General features: G+C 45.8%; 1 protein-coding gene across 11 annotated transcripts in view; it reads right to left on the bottom strand.

Annotated features, from left to right (window-relative positions):
* Positions 1–20,138, bottom strand: part of LIMCH1 (LIM and calponin homology domains 1) — a 209,056-nt gene that overhangs the window by 36,724 nt on the left and 152,194 nt on the right. For 4 of the 11 annotated variants that reach the window (XM_060278855.1, XM_060278856.1, XM_035113504.2 and 1 more), the window contains 7 exons: positions 18,319–18,603; positions 15,297–15,548; positions 13,292–13,639; positions 6,335–6,613; positions 4,974–5,285; positions 2,920–3,183; positions 1,984–2,019 (listed from right to left, as the gene is read on the bottom strand). In XM_060278855.1, coding sequence (XP_060134838.1) covers positions 1,984–2,019; positions 2,920–3,183; positions 4,974–5,285; positions 6,335–6,613; positions 13,292–13,639; positions 15,297–15,548; positions 18,319–18,603 — 1,776 coding nt within the window. The remainder of the gene's footprint in view (positions 1–1,983; positions 2,020–2,919; positions 3,184–4,973; positions 5,286–6,334; positions 6,614–13,291; positions 13,640–15,296; positions 15,549–18,318; positions 18,604–20,138) is intronic. The other 7 variants (XM_060278862.1, XM_060278863.1, XM_060278857.1 and 4 more) reach the window with 6 other exon arrangements.

The raw sequence follows: 20,138 nt of genomic DNA, 5'->3' as shown, positions 1-20,138 counted from the left end.
TAATAATAATAATATATTTATACCCTGTCCATCAGGCTGGGTTTCCCCAGCCTCTCTGGGCGGCGCCCAACAGAATATTAAAAACATAATAAAATATCAAACATTAAAAACTTCCCTAAACAAATGTCTTCTAAAAGTTAGATAGTTGTTTATTTCTTTGACATCTAATGGGAGGGCGTTCCACAGGGAGGGTGCCACTACCAAGAAGGCTCTCTGCCTGGTTCCCGGTAACCTCACTTTTCTCAGTGAGCAAACCGCCAGAAGGCCCTCGGAGCTGGACCTCAGTGTCCAGGCTGAACGATGGAGGTGGAGATGCTCCTTCAGGTATACAATGGTACCTCGGGTTACAAACACTTTGGGTTACAGACTCTGCTAACCTGGAAGTAGTACCTCAGGTTAAGAACTTTGCCCCAGGTTGAGAACAGAAATCGTGCAGCGGCGGCACGGCAGGTCCCATTAGCTAAAGTGGTACCTCAGGTTAAGAATGGTTTCAGGTTAAGAAGGGACCTCCAGAACGAATTAAGTTTGCAACCAGAGGTACCACTGTACTGGGCCAATGCCGTTTAGGGCTTTAAAAGTCACTTTGAATTGTACTTGGAAACGTACTGGGAGCGAATGTAGGTCTTTCAGGACCGGTGTTATATGGTCTCAGCGGCCACTCCCAGTCACCAGTCTAGCTGCTGCACTCTGGATTAGTTGCAGTTTCTGGGTCACCTTCAAGGGTAGCCCCACGTAGAGCACATTGCAGTAGTCCAAGAGGGAGATAACTAGTGCATGCACCACTCTGGCGAGACAGTCTGTGGGCAGGAAGGGTCTTAGCTGGCGTACCAGAGGGAAGCTGCCCAAATTGGCTGGGACAATCTAGTCAGATGGGCAGGGAATAATAATAATAGAATAGGACATCCCTATTTTCATCAGATAAATGTTGGCGGGTATGGTATCGGTCAGTCCATGCAGGCTTAATATTGCTTGCCAAACACAGGGGTTGATGAGTCAAGTCTCTCATCTCTGCTGTAAAGGGCTCTAAGTTCGGAGCACCCATTGTCCTAGGTAGCTCACTAGGCTAAGTTCCAGACACATGTTATGAGGTTCCTCGTTTAAGCCTGGATTCCTTGCCAATTAGAACATGTTTTAAGACGGGGCCTGAATATTAGGGTGCAAAAACAAACTAGATGCCGCGGGGAAGACTGATTTCTTTCTTTAAAAGCAACCACTACTAAACACGAACAACAAACTCAAAACAGACCCATTGGGCTCCAAGTTTGAACAGGGCAGGGAAAGGCTATTTAATCTTTTCCTTCCAGCTCAAAATCGCTCTCTTCCTAAAGTTGATTTTCTCTCTGGTTCGGGGACACACAATATGGAGACATCACCTCTTTTCTCTCATAGGTGGGGGAAAAGCAGATCAGGAGATGAGGTTCTGTGTACGCCAAGTTGCAGGAAGGGAAAGAGTTGCAGCTGCAGTACAGGCGGCTAATTTTCAGTTTTATTTTATTTTTCATGTTGGGGAAAGAAATGCAAAACTTACGCCAGAGACCCTACAAGGTAATTTAACTGTGCTTTGTCTTTTGAATCTCAACCTGTTGTAATAAACTCATCCCCTCAACTTACTACTTAGTAATCTACTCCTAGACCTAGCCAGTGCTTATTCAAGCCTCCCTTATTTATAATTCCAGTTCTTTTAGTCATTGCAGACCCCACAGATTTTCTTTTTCTTTTTTAAAAAAGGATCAAGCCACAGATTAGCAGAAGTCATATATTGCAGCAACATCCACATGCTTTATAGCTTTGTGAAAAGGCATGACTTCAGAGCACATATCATCACATCACAGTGCGTATGTTAAAAGCACGTATTATTTCGAACAGCTCTGCATTGGAACAATGACGAGAAAGAATGGTGCATCAGCTGAATTTAAAATTAGTAATAAATACGGAAAGCATGCAGTTTAAGTTGTTAAAGCAGCCACCGAGCACACAACTTACTCTGCGTCATCAGACACAGGAGTTCTGGAGCCGAATCTATAAAACCAAATATAAAATTAGAGAGGCTTTGTGGGGGGTGGAGATATAAATTGCATTGAGAGGAAAGGGGGGGGGGAGAGAAGAGGAAAACCACATCAAGGAAGGAGATTTTTATTTGAAGCCAGTCTTCTCCATCAGTCCAGAGTGTGGAATGAACATTGCATTTTCAAAGCAACACATGTGAGATCACACTTTAATCCTTTCATACAACAACAACAAATAACCAAACAATTTTTTTAAAAAAAATGCTTTTAAAATTTGGAACACCCTGTTAGGAAGCCGCACTGTGAAACCAAGGCTGGGAAGTGATTCCTCATAAAAGCAGATATAAAAAGTAAATCTTGTTTTACGAGATGAGCCACACATGCAGTTACATGTTGCAGCATGCATAATCAATTTCCGTTAAAAAGACATTTCAGTATGCACAGTAAGTGGACCCTGAGATGCATCCCGCAAGGGGGGGGGGACCCAGAAAATGTCATTGGATCTTCCAAGTGAATACATTTCTATGTCCATCCTGAAAGTTCATGCAACTCATTAGCAATGATTAAGTTTCATTTGGCGCAGTCATATTTATATCCAGAAAAATAATAGCCATTTACATGGATTGGAAGCTCTCCAAAGAATCTACCTTGCTCTCCCAAACCAGCACCTTCCCCTTCATTCCTATAGCCCGTTTTGAAGAGATTTCTTAGAATTTCTGGGAAGGAAACCAAAAAACGCGCCACTGGAAAGCACTTTATTAGTTTCAAAAAGGCACACCTCCGAAGTACATTAGGGTTAATCCGAAGTTAAAATATTCAACGCAAGAGCAAAACAGGCTTGTTTCCAGCATGCGCACACCAGCACACTACAGATGGCTTTAGGGTGCAATTTCTTGACCACAAGGTAGCTCACGTTTGTGCATGTCCGTCCATTAGAGATGTAAATCCTTGGCTGTGTTTTTCAGTAAGCTGCACCTCTGAAGAATCTCCTGGCTGGAGTAGCTTGGAGTCCAGCAAGTCCTTATGAGCAGCAGAAGAGGCGCCATCTTGCCTTACACCAGGGACTCTGGGTTTCCCATCTTCCAGTTTGTGCTCAGGTTGCACCGAAAGCCTTTGAGGGCTTTCTGCACAAAGCTCTGGATGCTTTTCGGGGACTGCCGAGTCCGTCACGGTAATGCTAAAAACGTTAATTTCCAATTTAGCTTGTAGCGAGACACCCCATATGTACCCAACATGCACTCCTCTTAACTGACATAGAAACTAACAGATGAGATTATGACACAAAGCATGCATGGCTAGGGCAAAAGCAAATACGATTTTCAGCAACAGTAGTTCTGTCCCTCTCTATCCTGGCAGGGGGGGGAAACAGCATGTCTGGTTTCACCCAAAGGCAGCAATGAACTATTTTTTTAAATAAAAAAATTGCAGCAGAGCTACCCAACACCGTCAACTGCACTCCGGCTTCACTGAAACCAATAAACCTTTCTGATATTGGGGAAACTCTCGGCACCTACCATATGTGGCACAATATGGTGTTCCCTTCATGTGCCACGCCAAGGAGGACTCTGATTTGGATGAATCACAGGTCACGTCACTTACGAGAGGAACTCTCAGCACCCCATTTCACACTGCCTCAGGCTCAGGAGGTAGGTCTCTCATCTTCCTCAGACTCTGGGGGGGGGTGCCTCCCCCTGTAGCTTCTCCCACACCACAGACATGCGGGAACTATAGGCCCTTCAGAACACCGCAGGAAGAATAGCCAATGCAGTTCTGTGATACCCAAAGATGGAAGCAAAAGGGACCAGGGGTTTTGAACCCTGAGTCTGGGTTCAAAATTTTGCTTGGCCGTAAAGGTCACTGGGTGACCCTGTGCCAGTCACCGGGCTAAAGCTCAGGAAATCTCAGCCTGCGCAGTGCGTCTGAACAAGAAGCTCTTTGTTTAACATTGGGGGTTGTTGTAACGACAAAATGGGGAATGCTACACACTGCTCATTTGTCAACAGGCAACAGCCTAAGCTACCCGACACACTTGTATTTCAGAGTCTATAAAGACTCAAGGCTCACTCAGAAATCTTTTTCCTCACACCTTGGCCCCCCCATTAATGGAAGTTTTGACCAAATTTACTTGGCATGAGTGTGGTGCCAACACCTGCCCCCCTCAAAAACATCTCAAAAATGTTTTTATCCCCTGCAAAAAAGGTTTCCGTTTCCTTTTCCCATTCTCAGGGCACTTGATAACTTCTTTAAAATTTTGCTGGGTGAGGTGGTCATAGATACTAGGTGTGTGTGTGTGTGTGTGTTTTCCATTAAACATTCTCCAGTTTTCTGCAGCCTCCCTGGCTGCCTACACTTCTGAATCTAAAAAAGCCGTATGAGAGGAGATATACCTCATGTCACCTCTCCCTGAGCTTTAATTGAAGCCAGGAAAGCTGGCTCATGAGGGCCTGAGTTTGGTCCTCTCACTGTTTCTGTATTCATGCATGTGTTTTATTTAAAGAAATTTACAGATGAATGTTTAAATGAGTCAACTTTCCATCCTGCAGGAGCCCCTGTCTTTAAATGACCACACCCAGAATTTGGTGCTGGGGAACCAATGGCTTGCAGGGGGGGTCCCCCGTGCTGTTTAACGTCTACATGAAACCACTGAGGGGTTTGGGCTGCTGTGTCAACTCCCATCATCCTCAGCCAACATCAGGGGTGATGGGAATTGTAGTCCAATGACATTTGGAAGGCCTAATCTCTGGCCTCAAGTCATTCACAGTCTAAAGGAAAAAAGAGCCGACTTTAGTTAACCTTCCCTGCCTAATGTCATTTAGAAATTCTTACTTGGCAACCAAGTGAAAGACTACTGACAAACTCAGTGCATAAAAAGGAGACATATAGCTGCAGAACTGAAAAAGCAGGCCCTTTCCCCATGTGAAAATTAGAGACTGAATTTAAAAAAAGACTGCAGAATAGTTTTCTGACCTCTTGACTTTCTGTTCAGTCTTTACAAGATCCTTAGTTGCTTCCCCACCATCCTGCTGTTTCGAGAAAGGAACTGGGAGGAACTGACTAACACTTGGTCCAGTCTGCTTCGGAAAATCTCTGCTTCTTCTCACCATCATGTCATCGTTTCCTGGATTCCTGACTCCTGCTTTGCCTCCTGCTGCATTAGTTCTGTGCTCATCTTGGTCTTTAGGCTTCTCCAAGCCATCTCCGCATGTGGCAACAGAGCTTAGGGATACAGGGGAAGGTGTTCCCAAACAATGTTGTGTCGCACAAGTCAGCGGGGAACTTCTGCTAAGGCAATCGTGGGCACTGTTATTCAGGAGACAACAGATGACCAGGGAGGAAAGCTTGCCTGCGCATTAATTGCACGCAACACTCTGCTGGGAAATAGCCTTTGAGGGGACTGTGACAAGGCTAAAGCTAAGCTCGTCTCCACTTGGACAGTGTGCCTGGATGAGAGTCTGTCTAGGAACTCCTTCCAGGAAACCCCAAATAAGTGACGGAAAGAAATGCAGGTAATATACCCTGATGTTGGATTATGGAAATAATTCATTCATTCATTCATTCACACACACACACCTCCACATAAAAATTATAAAGGGTGGAATGCAGCATATCACAATAAGTCTCTCATTCCACCTATGCAAGGATATCTCCATGTGCAACAGAACATTCTCCCCTTCTCCCTCATGTACCACCTAAATCTGTTCTAAGAGTTTTCCCAACTCCCCAGAAAAAGATTGAGGGGGGAGAGTCCTGTTTTGCAAGCGGAAAACATGGCGTTTACAGGACACAGTGGTTGAATACTGCCCATAGAACCAAAACTAGATCCAGAAAAAAAATTAAAAAATAAAATAAAAACTCACATACAAAAGTAGCAGCCAGCAATAACAATAATGATAAGAATAGCAATAGTCACACAGCTGGACAAAAACTGCAGAAATCCTCTAGGAAGTCTTCAATAACTGGGTTGTTGTTTTTTTACATTGGTTTTTAAATGTCACCAATGAAGAATTCACAACAGTCAGGCAGCCTATTCCTTTATTATATTGTGTTTATGATTATATCCACAAAGCTTTCCGTATTATCCCAAAATGACTAAAATCAAAACAGCATTGTAAACTTTTCTTCCCTCACGTCTCTCTTTAAACTAATCATGCTTATTTTCTTCTTGTGTTAAAAGACAGCAACTAGCTGGTTTTTGTTGACAGGTATTAATTAGAACGTGTCCTTTTTTCTCTCTTTCTTGTCAAGAAGCAGAATAATATAATGCACAATTAGCATTTCATGCAAGACAGGCATAAGTAGCTAATAACAACCGGTTTCCCATCTCTGACCTTTCTGCTTTCTGCAGAGCCTTCCGTTCTTTTCCTTGCTGTTTCAAAGGATGATAACTGACTACTGAAATGGGAGGACAAGATGGGCGAACGGGGCTAGTAGATTTCTGAAAAGTTCCAAATCTTCTAGCCAGCATGTCATCCCTCTCAATATCTGGGAAGCTGCCATCCACCTCTTCCTCGCTGCTCTCGTGCCACTCGCTCAAACTGCTTGCCGTTTGCTTCTGAGAATCAGCACAAGCATCCGAGAGAGATGAATTACATGCATCCATAATTTCACTGACAGTACAAGATGGAGATTAGGAGAGAGAAAGGGAGAAAGGTAATGAGAACCACATGGAAGCGCTGAGAAGAGACCTTCCCTTTTTCATCTTATCTTTAAAAACGAACTTCTGAGTTTCTTTCTAGTAGTATCAAGCAAGGAACTCTTGCAACGACAATGGGCTGATTAGATAAAAGAAAGCCAAAATAAGTGAAAGTTATTGGCTTCGCAGAAAATGGGGGGCGGGGAGAGAAATGCACCACTGAAACAAAAGTACAATCCATTTTTAACACGCACACATCAAAATATAACAGAGGGAGGAAAAAACAAAACTTTTACTAGATGCCCCAAAGAAATAAACTCTGTAATGCGTTGCCAGAAACAAAGCCAAAGCTAAGGCTACCGCTTCAGATGGAATACCAAAAGTTTGAGAAGCCTTGATCAGTAAGGACCCCTCCAGACTGGTATTTTGGGGGCAGGTGAATTCTGTGCAAGGTCATTGACACAGTAATAGTGCATTAGTGGTAGATTTATAGTATCCACACTTACTTACTCTGCCAAACCATTATCAGGCATTGCAATTATAAAAAAGCTAAAGGACCGTTAAGTCCGGTCGCAAACGACTCTGGTCCTCATCTTGCTTTACTGGCCGAGGGAACCGACATTTGTCTGCAGACAGTTTTTCTGGGTCATGTGGCCAGCATGACTAAGACACTTCTGGCGAAACCAGAGCAGTGCACAGAAACACCATTTACCTTCCCGCCGGAGTGATACCTATTTATCTACTTGCACTTTGAGGTGCTTTCGAACTGCTAGGTTGGCAGGAGCTGGGACCGAGCAACGGGAGCTCACCCCGTCGCAGGGATTTGAACCGCCAACCTTCCGATCGGCAAGCCCTAGGCTCAGTGGTTTAGACCACAGCGCCACCCGCGTCCCCATTGCAAGTATAGGTAAAGGTAAAGGGACCCCTGACCATTAAGTCCAGTCGTGAATGACTCTGGGGTTGCGCGCTCATCTCGCATTATTGGCCGAGGGAGCCGGCGTACAGCTTCCGGGTCATGTGGCCAGCATGACTAAGCCGCTTCTGGCAAACCAGAGCAGCACATGGAAACACCGTTTACCTTCCCGCTGTAGCGGTTCCTATTTATCTACTTGCATTTTGACATGCTTTCGAACTGCTAGGTTGGCAGGAGCTGGGACCAAGCAACGGGAGCTCACCCCGTCACAGGGATTCGAACCACCGACCTTCTGATCAGCAAGCCCTAGGCTCAGTGGTTTAACCACAGCGCCACCTGGGTCCCTCATTGCAAGTATAGGCCACCATAAAACCTATATAAAATGTTAAAATATATACAAAATATGACAAGGATTTTCGTTGGAATTTCTCTTCCTGCTAAATAGTGGCATTCACCACTCTAAGAGATACTGTTCACCACTCTAAGAGATACTGTTAATGTCAGGCAGATAGAATCTGATATTTTCATTGTGCCATGATGTTAAACTACCCGAAAAAGGGGATATAGCACATGTTTGCATAGCTGGTTGTACAATGGACAGTAGAAACGAATATGTCCTACAGTGTCCGGCACATTCAGAGAACATCCACAATGTCTATCTTTTTCTGGGGATGTTTGAATATCTGCCCTTGCCAAAAGCTGAGGGGGAAGCACACATCGTTTATTAAGTTTTCCTGCAATGCTTTCCCAGTGTCACCACATTTTTGTTGCGTGTGGCCCTAGAGTGCAGCAAAAGTGGAACACCACCCTTATTTCACTCCAAAAAACACAACATTTTGGGTATGGAAACTTACAAGATTTCAGGGCATGCACTTGCCGGAAGCAAGGTTATATCTACTCCAAAAAATTGGCAGTAATGAAAGCGGGATCACATATAGCTTGCCCTGATAACACCATGTGCACAAATTGTCATGAATAAACAATTTAATAAGATGTCTGGAGAGGGCCTAAGTCAGGCATCCCCAAACTTCGGCCCTCCAGATGTTTTGGGCTACAATTCCCATCTTCCCCGACCACTGGTCCTGTTAGCTAGGGATCATGGGAGTTGTAGGCCAAAACATCTGGAGGGCCGCAGTTTGGGGATGCCTGGCATAGCCGTTGTGGTGTAGGGGGGAAACCTGAAAATTAACATTTAATTAGCAGATGCCTGGCCTAAGTCAACCTGTGGCTGACCCTTACTGAAGAGAATGCACTACCACCAGTATCCTCCAGGAAAGATGGTCACCCTCTCTTTGGCTTGCCATGCCATTCTTCTTTGCACAATGCAGCTTAGGGCAGAATCACACAGCAGAGGCCAACACTAAGCGCTTCATTAGAATCAGGAAGTAGTATCCGAGAAATGGGGAAGGGGCGCAGTGGGGTTTCATTAGGAGGAGGAGTTTGGATTTGATATCCCGCTTTATCACTACCCTAAGGAGTCTCAAAGCGGGTAACATTCCCCTTTCCCTTCCTCCCCCACAACAAACACTCTGTGAGATGAGTGAGGCTGACAGGCTTCAGAGAAGTGTGACTAGCCCAGCAGCTGCATGTGGAGGAGTGGAGACGCAAACCCGGTTCCCCAGATTATGAGTCCACTGCTCTTAACCACTACACCACGCTGGTTCTCACCACTTGCATGCACATGCATTGCTTGGTCCACAGCAGAGGTGGGAGATCAGTACGCACTGGGTGCATGAACCATATAATAATAATTTATTATTTATACCCCACCCATCTGCCTGGGTTTCCCCACATATGACTTGTGGGGATCTAGCATGCCAGATGAGTGCAGAGGATCCCTCAATCAGGCATACACTGAATAACCCATCCTGAGTTAACGGGACAGAGCAGGCTGGAAGTCCATATAAGTAATAACCACTTCAGGCAACGCTTCGTAACAATAAGATATATTTATTTACAGCGGAACCTCGGTTTTCGAACGAAATCCGCTCCAAGGGATTTCAATGCAATTTCAATGGAGAAAAGTGGGAAAAACCTCAGCGGGAGCCATTCTACTTCCAAGGAGCGTTTGAAAACAGAAGCAATTACTTGCGGGTTTTCGGCGTCCGGAAACCGAAACGTTCCGCTTCCAAGATGCTCGAAAACCAAGGTTCCACTGTATTAGGAAATAAGTAGAACTGGATTCTGAGAGACTTAGAGTAGAACCACATGGGGAACCACCATGCCTGCTTCCCAAACATGTCTGCCATTTAAGATTAATACAGGGTTAGGAAAAGCAGAGGTGAACTGGCAGGCTCTTCTTAACCTGCTCTGCATCAATCAGATCTCTCCTGCGTCTGTTAGCCTTCACCCCCCCCCCTCCAAAACATTTATTCTCCACAGTCAGGTATCTTCATCTTGGGGTGGGGGGGAGGTAGTTTAACACACATGCCACATTTATATGGAAAAACCTGCAGGTACGAGAGGAATTGAAGCACCTTTACCTGTAGATTCTCCTGTAGCAATTAGCACCCTCAGGCAAAAGGTTGCATCCAAACCATACACTCAAAGCTCCCGGACTCCCCCCAAGGAATCCTGGGGAATGCAGTTGGTTAAAGGCGTCTGCGTGGCCCATCGCCTTCCCAGGGCGGTGGATTAGTGCATACTGGTAGCCGGCAAGGAAAATTGACCACCTGAGGACACGTGGAGACAACACTTGGGGGGTCTGCTTCTCAGGGGCAAACAGGCCAAGCAACGGCTTGTGGTCAGTCACTATGGTAAAGGGCCGCCCGTACAAGAAATCATGGAATTTTTTTACGCCCTTCACGATTGCCAGACCCTCCTTGTCAATCTGTGAGTAGTTTCGTTCGGCTGCAGCAAGCGTCTGGGAGAAGTATGCCACCGGCACCTCTCTTCCATCCGGGAGTTGGTGTCCCAGGACAGCGCCGATGCCATAGGGAGAGGCGTCGCATGCCAGCACCACTGGCAGCCTCTCGTCGAAGTGTGCTAAGACCGAGTTCGAGACGAGCAAGTCCTTGACTGCCTGGAATGCGGCCCTTTGTCGCTGGCCCCACACCCAAGGGGTCCTTTTATCTAGGAGTCTGTGTAGGGGCTCCGCTACCGCTGCCTTATGGGGAAGGAAGGCATGGTAAAAGTTCAATAGTCCCAAGAATGACTGAAGTTCGGGCTTGCTCTTGGGCGCTGGGGCCTCACAAATGGCCCGTACCTTGTCACCTGTTGGATGGACCCCTTCTGCGTCCACCTTAAATCCCAGAAAGTCCACCTGCGGCACTCCTAGTAAACACTTTTCCCGCTTCACCTTGAGGCCCGCCGTCTGGAAACGGTGCAGGACGGAGCGGAGGCGGTCCTCAAATTCCTCTGGTGTGGGCCCGGCGATCAGTACATCATCGAAGAAGGGGGTGACGCCAGGAATCCCTTTAAGGAGAGAGTCCATTAGATTCTGGAATATGCCTGGTGCCACGCTAACGCCAAATTGCAGCCGCTTAACTCTGAATGCCCCTCTGTGCGTCACAATCGTCTGTGCCTCTGCTGTGGCTTCGTCCACAGGCAACTGTTGATACGCTTGGGCCAAGTCCAGTTTGCCAAAGATTTTTGACCCAGCCAGGGTGGCGAGGACATGGCTGACCACTGGCACTGGGTATGCATGGGCCGTGAGAGCCTTGTTTATGGTGCATTTGTAGTCTGCACAGATGCGGACCGAACCGTTAGGCTTGACGGGTGTGACAATTGGAGTTTCCCAGGGGGCGTTGGGCACCGGCTCCAGCACTCCTTGCTCCACGAGCCGGTCCAATTCCTCGTCTATGCGGGGTTTCAGGGCGAACGGGACCCGGCGGGCCTTGTGCCTGATGGGTCGTACAGCGGGGTCCAGCTGTAGGGCAATGGGGGGTCCTGTATATCGTCCCAATGCCCCATCGAAAACCCCTGGAAACTCTTTGCATATGGCGTCCACGTCCACTTGTAAGCTAGTGCGGTTCACCCCGGTAACGGCTAGCCCCAGAGGTCCAAACCATGCCAGTCCCAGTAAGCTAACGTAGGGGCCCTTAACTACCAGCAAGTCCAATTGTTGCTTTCGCCCTCGATATTGCACCCTGAAGGTCCCCACCCCCATAGTAGGGACCTTACGTTTCTGGAAGTCCCGGAGGGTGAATGGGGCCGGCCTTAGTTTGGGACCCCCATTAGGGCACAGTTCCCTTAATGTTCGGGCCGAGATTATGGATAGAGTTGAACCCGTGTCCAGCTCCATGCGGCATGGGGCTCCCTCTATCTGTACCTCTATATAAATTTTCTCTGTGCTGGGATGGGGCAACTGGAATACCTGGTAGTCCGTGATCTCCGTCGAGTTGCCTTGGTGCATGGTGCCGTGTGACCTGGGGCTCCTGGGTCGGTCATCTGATGCTTGTCGACGGGTGAGTCGAGCCCGACACACCCGGGCGATGTGTCCCAATTTTCTGCACTGCCTGCACTCTGCGTTGCGGAAACGACAGGTCCTCCTCTCGTGGTTCTCCCCGCAGCTTGCACAGTTCCCTCCTTCTCGTCGAGGCTGCTGTGGTGTGTGTGCTGCTTGAGTGCGCCGCTGTACTCGGTGTACTTCCTCCCTGTCAGATTCGGATTCGTCGGTGAGGTCTTCGTGGTAGACCCTCGGTTGGGATGGCGGGGCCGGTCGTGCCTCTTGCGTTGAGCTCTCGGCGGCTTCGGTTGCCAGGGCTTCCTCCAGAGCAATCTGGAACGTGAGGTCTTTTTTGGCGTAGAGGCGTCGTTGCAACATCTCGTCCCTCAGGCCACCGACGAGGCGGTCACGAAGCATGTTCTCCAATTCTGAGAAGTTGCATAACCGGGCGGCTTGGCGGAGGGAGGTCACAAACCCAGTTATGGTTTCCCCCGGGGCTTGCCGCTTTGCGTAGAAGGCATTTCGGCAAGCTACCACCGAGGGCTGTGGTGAGAAGTGCTCCTTCAGCCGTTCCATTATTGTTTTGTAAGAGACGGTAGCGACATCTCTAGGTGCAAGGAGAGCCCGGGCGATTTCAAACGTCTCCTCTCCACAGACGCTGAAGAATGTCGCCCTCTTCATGGCATCGTTGGTGACTTCTTTCGCTTGCAGGAGGAAGTTGAAACGGGCGGCGTACCCTTCCCAGTCTCCTGATGCTGGTTTGAATGGCGAGAAGCTGCTGTCGGTTGCCATTCTGGGTTCCTTGGGTCCTGGAGCTGAAGCCTGGATGCACGGTGCGATGCAGCGGTGCAGCAGGTGGCGGTGCTGCGGTGCAGTGCGTGGTGGCGGTCAGCTCAGCAGGATCCCACCTTCGTCGCCAGTGAAATATACTCGGAGTCAAGAGTGAATTTCATGCTCTTTATTCAGCTCATAGTCATCAAGGAGGAGAAGAGAAGACGAATGGCTCTTTTCCCCAAACCATCTGCTTATATACATTATTTACACAATGGGCCTTGCGTGATTGGCTACTTCAGGGCTACACCTGTGGGCCAATTATATTATGGATTGACTTCTGCCTGCAGCCTGATTGGCTGCTCCTACAGGCCAATCAGGTAGCAGATTCACTTCTGCCAGCCGCCTGATTGGCTGCTCCAGCAGGCCAATCAGGTTGCGGATTCACTTCCACCTGGAGTTGGATTGGGTAGCTCCCGCTGATTCTGAATCCTATTGTTCTAGGATTCAGCTCAGTACATAACAGAACTGTAGCATTGTGGGCCCCTATTGTGCCTTTTGCAGAGATACAAACTAAATACCTGGGATTAGCATGCAGCCTGTGGACATCGTCAGGATGACCAAGAGAGTTGACATGGCTCACAGAGAGCAAGGATGAGGTTTCAGCTGAGGTCCCAAGAGCCCCAGCTCTTTCCCTATTGGCTGCCTCTTCCATGTCATCTTTAGGCGCAGCCCTAGCAATTGAAAGCTTCTCCCAAGCATGAAGGTCAATTTCTGTCACTGGCCCAAAGTGCACAAACCTCTGCTTGGGGATGCTGGCCTTCTTGGACGTTCTCACTTTGTGGCTTGCAAAACAGTTACGACCAGCAGCTTCCACTGCCGTTTCAGAGGTCAGAAACGAACCTGGGGTGTTGGTGAGCTCCTCATCGCTAAGGACAAAGATGTAAGCAAAAAATAATAAAAATAAAAAGGCATATAAAAAGGCAACTACAAGACTGAGGGAAAACCAACAAACCAAACATTTAACGAGAAGGAGGAAGAAAATCACCCGATGCAAGAAATTGGGGTGGTGCGAGAGGAGACCCTGGAACGCACCCCTTATTATCAAACCAAGGAAGTGTTTGAGCAACATGGAGAAAAATGATTCTGACCAAGAGTGAAAACAACATTTAAAAATGTAAACAGCACAACAGGGCCCGTGCCAAACTGTATTCAGAAAATTATATGAACTTATCAAAGGACAAAAGTGGCTTGGTTCCAAGTGATGCCATAATGTCTCTTGGAAATCCGAGCAGTACATTCGCAAATAGCTATGACAGCAGCTTTTTCTTGCTTTGTAAACTTTTTGCCAGATTGTGCCCACAGCCCTTCCACTAAACAAGATAGAGAGCTATCGTGTAGACCTGATTGATTCAGACATATTCCCATGTAACCCCGAGCAGAGCTAGCAAGGCCTGTTGCCACAGCTGCTTCCTGCATGGGAGTGCCAAGAAAAGAGGGAAGCCCTGTGAGTGGAAACTTGACAAACACCAAGGGAAAGAAAAGTGTTTCATTTCAAGCCTAGACTCTTAAAGATTATGATAAGGGTTATTCCTGGTTCCTGTACAGATGTGATCAGGAGACTTGTGCATGGAGCCCCTAAGATGGCCCATGGTGCTATTCTTAGCTATGTTGGGGGATGGACAGACAACACTCCCCTTGGTTCAGGACCCCACTAACCCCAAGGAAACACCAAAGACCACACACACACATAGGGATAGGTGAAATCTCTCGATGTTGGTTTCTCTCACTTTCTCATTTTTCCGGTCTTTTGTTCAGTTCTCCAGATTTGTTTGCAGTTCCTTTTAAGTGCTCATGAAAATTCATCAGCATTCAACACAACTTTCTGTTAATACAGTGGTACCTCTACTTATGAATAACTCTACTTACGAATGTTTCTACTTACGAATGGAGCTCCGTCCGCCATCTTGGATGCAGTTTAGATAGGATTTTTTCTACTTACGAATTTTTAGATAGGGTTGCTTCGACTTGTGAATTTTTTCTCCCAATGCATTCCTATGGGATTCGACTTACAATTTTTTTCAACTTACAAATGTGCGTTCGGAAAGCATTAAATTCGTAAGTAGAGGTACCACTGTATACGCATTCTTGCAAAGCAATTTCCCCTAATTGAATGCATTTTTTACATTATTACCACCAGTATATATGCATTTTTAAATGCACATTTTACCCTAGCATATGCATTTTTGTACACATTACTTGGCTGGAGAATTAACTGCACGGCAAAATTAGGAGAAGTGTGAATTTTGAAGGATGTGTTTCGTTCACATGTTGTTTCATGACGTGTGAATTAGGCAGATTCTCCCCATTCCTACACAAAGATGACTGGCAGAAAGACACATCAATTATTATTGACCAGACCTTACTGTGTACCCTGGTAATTTGCTGCATGCAGATATTATGCACATGTCTTAATTGCTGGCCTTTGGTATTCCTGAGTGCCATGATTTGAGTTACAAATATTTTAGGAGCAATATGAATCTTTATTCTCTCTCTCTCCTTCTCTCTCTTTCTCTGGAAACATACCTGGTTTTCCCCGAAACTTTCAGTCGGTCCCAGGTGTCTTGAACTGCTTGTGTTATAGTAGCTCTCACAAAACATGACAAATCTAGTTGGGAGGGGCTAGCCTGAGTTTTTCGCTTAGCCAGGTCATCTCTTTGAACGTCTGGAAATTTAGGTTGGTCTTTCTCCTTAGACTCGTCCTTCTGTGACTGCAGGAATGGTTTGTCTTCACACACCACCATTGGCCTCGCTGAAGTCACACCCATCTTCTGTCCACTAATTTAATGCACATTCCAGAATCAGCAGGACAAAGAATACCTCGGAAGGACCAGACAGTGACAAACGGAAAGCTCAGTAGCAGGAGCGGCCCAAGCTATTTTGCTGCCTGAGGCAAAGGACAAGGCGGTGCATTCCCCATTCTGAGCACAAAATCTGACTAGTCCTCCACCTCACCTTAGGGCAGCAAGGAAGTTTAGGGGCTGCACAGCAGACCCTTTTCTAGTGACTTTCCGCCCTTCAGTTGCTGCCTAAGGCAGCTGCCTCACTCTGCCTCATGTAAGGGCTGGCCCTGCCAAATCAAAATATTGAAATGTTGAGTAAAAGTGGGCAACGGAGGAGAGAACGATGTTGGAGGAAGCAACCATCTGTTGCTGCAATTTCAGCTAGTGGCTGGTATGCCCCATTGAGAGACAATACCCCCGTTTTTACATAGTTATTGTCTACCAGTGCTGGCAGCAAGATTTTGGAAGCTCTTTGGCATGGCACTTTCAGTGGGCCTCCTTAACCTGAAAGAGGCAGGGGTGCAAAAGGAGAATGCTCACATGCTACCTCTGACCTTCTAGAGTGCTTCAAGCAAAGCAGGAACGGTGGCAACATTGGGACAGAAAGCTCAGGTCTTGCCAAATGCCACATCTTTGGCCAGACCTGCAATCTACAGACAGACTATGGGCAAAGACAAGCAACCCCATTGATGCATTTTTGAAACAATATTTAATTTATTAACAATCTCTCATTTTGACAGTTACGATGACGTCTACTTCCTACGCCGCAATGAATTCAAGTTTTGTCTCCTAATATAGCAAATCTTGGGGATTTTCTTTTACTGCTAACCATTCCCAAGCTCGGCATCCAAGGATTTGGACACGTTCTTCAGATGCCATTCCAAGACATTAGTCACCAGTTAGACGCTGGGACTGTAAATGTTGGCATTTATATTGTCTCCACAAAGGCAACACTTTTTATATGGCTAAAAGCAGCTGGAACTCACAAAAGACTTTCTGCACTCTCCAAGAAAGCTATACCCAGTTAAAAAATATTGTATACAGATATTTCTCAAAGCACAAAGAGGAAATCGCTTATGCTCCCTAAAAATGTCACTGATCACCCCTTTTACTATAATGCATATAATTACCTACGCCTGCAATGAGCAAAATGGACACCAGTCTGGCTCTGCAGTAAAAACATTTTGCTCAACATCCACTGGTGTGTTGCATCACCCACACCAAGCCCACAATTACGCCTGGAGCTTAATATATATAGCTATTGTATTTAAAAAAGAGAGAGAAAGGGCTTTGCAGGAATTCCCCGCAAGGGGGTTGACCAAACTGAACAAGACCTGTTTTTGCAGCTTCTTCATTAGCAGAAATAAATGTGTCCCAAGCCAATAGCCAGAAAAGAAACTGACAGCTTGGTGTAATACAACTTGGCGTAAGACAAACATTTCTTACAACCCTTAGACTAGCCAAGCTAGACAATGTGTCGAGAGTCACAAGTTTTGTCTTCCAAGATCCCTGCAACTGCCACTTCAACAGAACTGCAACTGGAATTCATTTGTTTCACTTCTGAGTCCAGTGGGGATTGGGGGGGGGGCAGAGAGAAGAGAGGTTCCTCTGGTATAAGGTTACCAGACGTCCCCGTTTCCCGGGGACAGTCCCCGGATTTACAAATCAGTCCCCAGACAAAATCCTATCATTCCTACTGACGTTGAAAAGTGTCCCCGGATTCAATGGGAAAAAAATCTGGTAACCTTACTCTGGTACCTACTTGTGGTTTTCCTCCCATGCCACACAAATACCCTTTTATTTCCCCAGGCCTTTAAATAGCGAACTTTTGAATTGACTGAGTTTTAATTCTGTTGCACAATCTTTTGTGATGCTAAGTTTTCTCTAGGTTGGCTGCTGCTAAAAAAATACATGCAGGAACTTGTTTACTTTTTTTCAATCGTTCTGGGATTATTACTGCATTTTAATGGTCTACTGCAGGCATAGGCAAACTCGGCCCTCCAGATGTTTTGGGACTACAACTTCCATCATCCCTAGCTAACAGGACCAGTGGTCAGGGATGATGGGAGTTGTAGTCTCAAAACATCTGGAGGGCCGAGTTTCCCTATGCCTGGTCTACTGCATGTAAACCACACAGAGGACACTGCTATGCCATTTCTATATATGCTGTAAACAAGCAAGCAGGCAGGCAGGCAAGCAAGCAAGCAAGCAAGAAAGCAAACAAGCAAACAAACAAACAAACAAATGGTTCCTTTCCCACCTGGGTGGGAGGAATTGCAGGGTCAAGCAGTAGGAAGGTGATGTTGAATGTAAAAAAAAAAAACAGCAGGAAGTAAGAGGGTTGAGCAGCCAATCTCCCTTCCATTTCTGATTTCAGTTTCTGATGCTACTTTTCAGATTAAAATACAGTAAAATGTTGGGAGGGAATCGCAAAGTCTCCTGTGTATTATATCCTTTTCTTACATCTTGTGGAAGACTCTACCCTTAACTGGCAGACTAGAAGAACAGTGGCTGCCAAACAAACCAACTTATATTCTACACTTCCTATTCTCAGTCCAAATTTAACTGACCCAGACACTTCTCCCCTTTCCTACAACTTTTATGAGAGCAGCCGGAGAAACTTGGCAGAGAGCTTTGAATTCCCCCACCTCCCCTGTGAACCCACTGAAAAATGGGAAGCTTACACTGAAATGCCAACACCATTGCCTGGTAAAAAAAATAATAATCCCAAATTAAACAATACGGAAACAAGTAGAATAGCACACCTTGAACATTCCTGCGTTTCCTTTGGTTTCTTCCCTTCTTCCACTTTACCTCGATCTTTGTTTGCATAAGATCCAAGTAGATACTGGTTAAATGGCAACGTGAGTTTGGGCTGATTTAGTCTTGCTCTGCGTATAGCAAAATCATCCTTCTCTAGGTCAGGAATCCTGTCATCTCGTTCGTCTTCGGACCCAGAATCTTTTCGCTGATAGCTCAGCATAAAGGGGTTCTCTTTGCGAAGGATGATGTCTGACATGAGCTCATCCATTTCGCACATGTGCAATTGACTGATACATAGCAAAGTTAAATGGGAAATCCAGATGTGAAACGAAAAAAGACAACGTGACTCTCCATATTCCTTTAAAAAGGCAAACAAAACATGCTGTACGTGCTGTTAGTTCAGAGAAAGTGTTCATAATTTAAGACTCCATGCTGCAAAAACCGGAATTCCATGCATGCGGAGTTAGTGACAATGGATCTTTATTTCCTGCTTTAATTATTTGTGGAACGAACATGAACAGAACAAGAATTACTCATTTCACCATTTAAAAGAGGCACTGTTATTCTCAAAAACACTGCAAAATTCTTTTTTCCTCGAATCAAAAACTATCAGTACAGCTTCTGGCACTCTCTAGATTTGTTACGTTTCCTTCTAGCATTTAATTTCTCAAAATGGATTTCTTTTTCTTTACAGTAATAGCAGAAGTCCCCGCCCGCCCCCTCTGTTGAAGGTTTTTGGGTTATGGTCCATTGAGGAACACCAGAGAACAGGACTGCAGTCACTGATATTTATCTATTAACCTTGAGGTGGGAAAATAAAAAAGTTCATTAAAAGAAAAGATGCAGAATATAACTGGTGCCCTTTCGTCCCACCCCTGAAACACCCTGAACCTGTGGAACTTCTCTTATAAAAAAGATTTTTAAAAATGCCTCTTTTATAATACAGTGGTATCTCGAGTTACAAACGCCTCAGGTTACAAACACTTCAGGTTACAAACTCCGCTAACCTGGAAGAGTTGTCTCAAGTTGAGAACTTTGCCTCAGGATGAGAACAGAAATCGTGTGCCGGTGGCGCAGTGGCAGCAAGAGGCCCCATTAGCGAAAGCACGCCTCTAGTTAAGAACAGTTTCAGGTTAAGAACAGACCTCCGGTACCTAGAGATGCCACTGTATGGCTATCCCAGCTCCTGAAGAACCGTGAACAGTATCATCACCCAAGACTAATGTTGTCTACCAGAAGCCCCAAGCGGCAATATTGTCCCAATCCAAGCAAAACGCAAAGGAAAATGAAGTTATTTGCATTGCATATTTTGTTGGAAGCCGCCCAGAGTGGCTGGGGAAACCCAGCCAGATGGGCGGGGTATAAATTAAAAAATTATTATTATTATTATTATTATTATTATTATTATTATTATCAGCCATTTTTCTTTGTGAACTGGCATAGGGAAGCTGCAATGCTTCAAAAGGTTGAGCTTCACAGCCATATTTATATTGAAGATGCTAATTAAAAGCTTTGCATCATTTTGAATTCACTTTGAGTTTTTTCTCTATTATGAAGTTGGAACACTGGTACAGCTGAAAAATGAAAGGTCAAGAGAAATCTGATTTTATGTTAACAAGTAAGAAGTTTATATGGAGAAATAAAGCAGTTATAAACTAGTTTAAAGTATTATGGCTTCCCCAAGGGACTTCCCAGGCTGGCTTTGTACGTATGTTCCTATAATCTGGTTTGCATGGCATTGCTTAACCAAACTATGGCTTAGTGACAACATGTAAATGTGCAGGCTCCCAAAGAGTTGCTCACAGCTATCTTATTCCTCCCT

Source organism: Zootoca vivipara, chromosome 9 (assembly GCF_963506605.1).
Source record: "Zootoca vivipara chromosome 9, rZooViv1.1, whole genome shotgun sequence".
Classification (NCBI taxonomy): Eukaryota; Metazoa; Chordata; class Lepidosauria; order Squamata; family Lacertidae; genus Zootoca; species Zootoca vivipara.
This window is presented reverse-complemented; position numbering and strand designations above follow the sequence as displayed.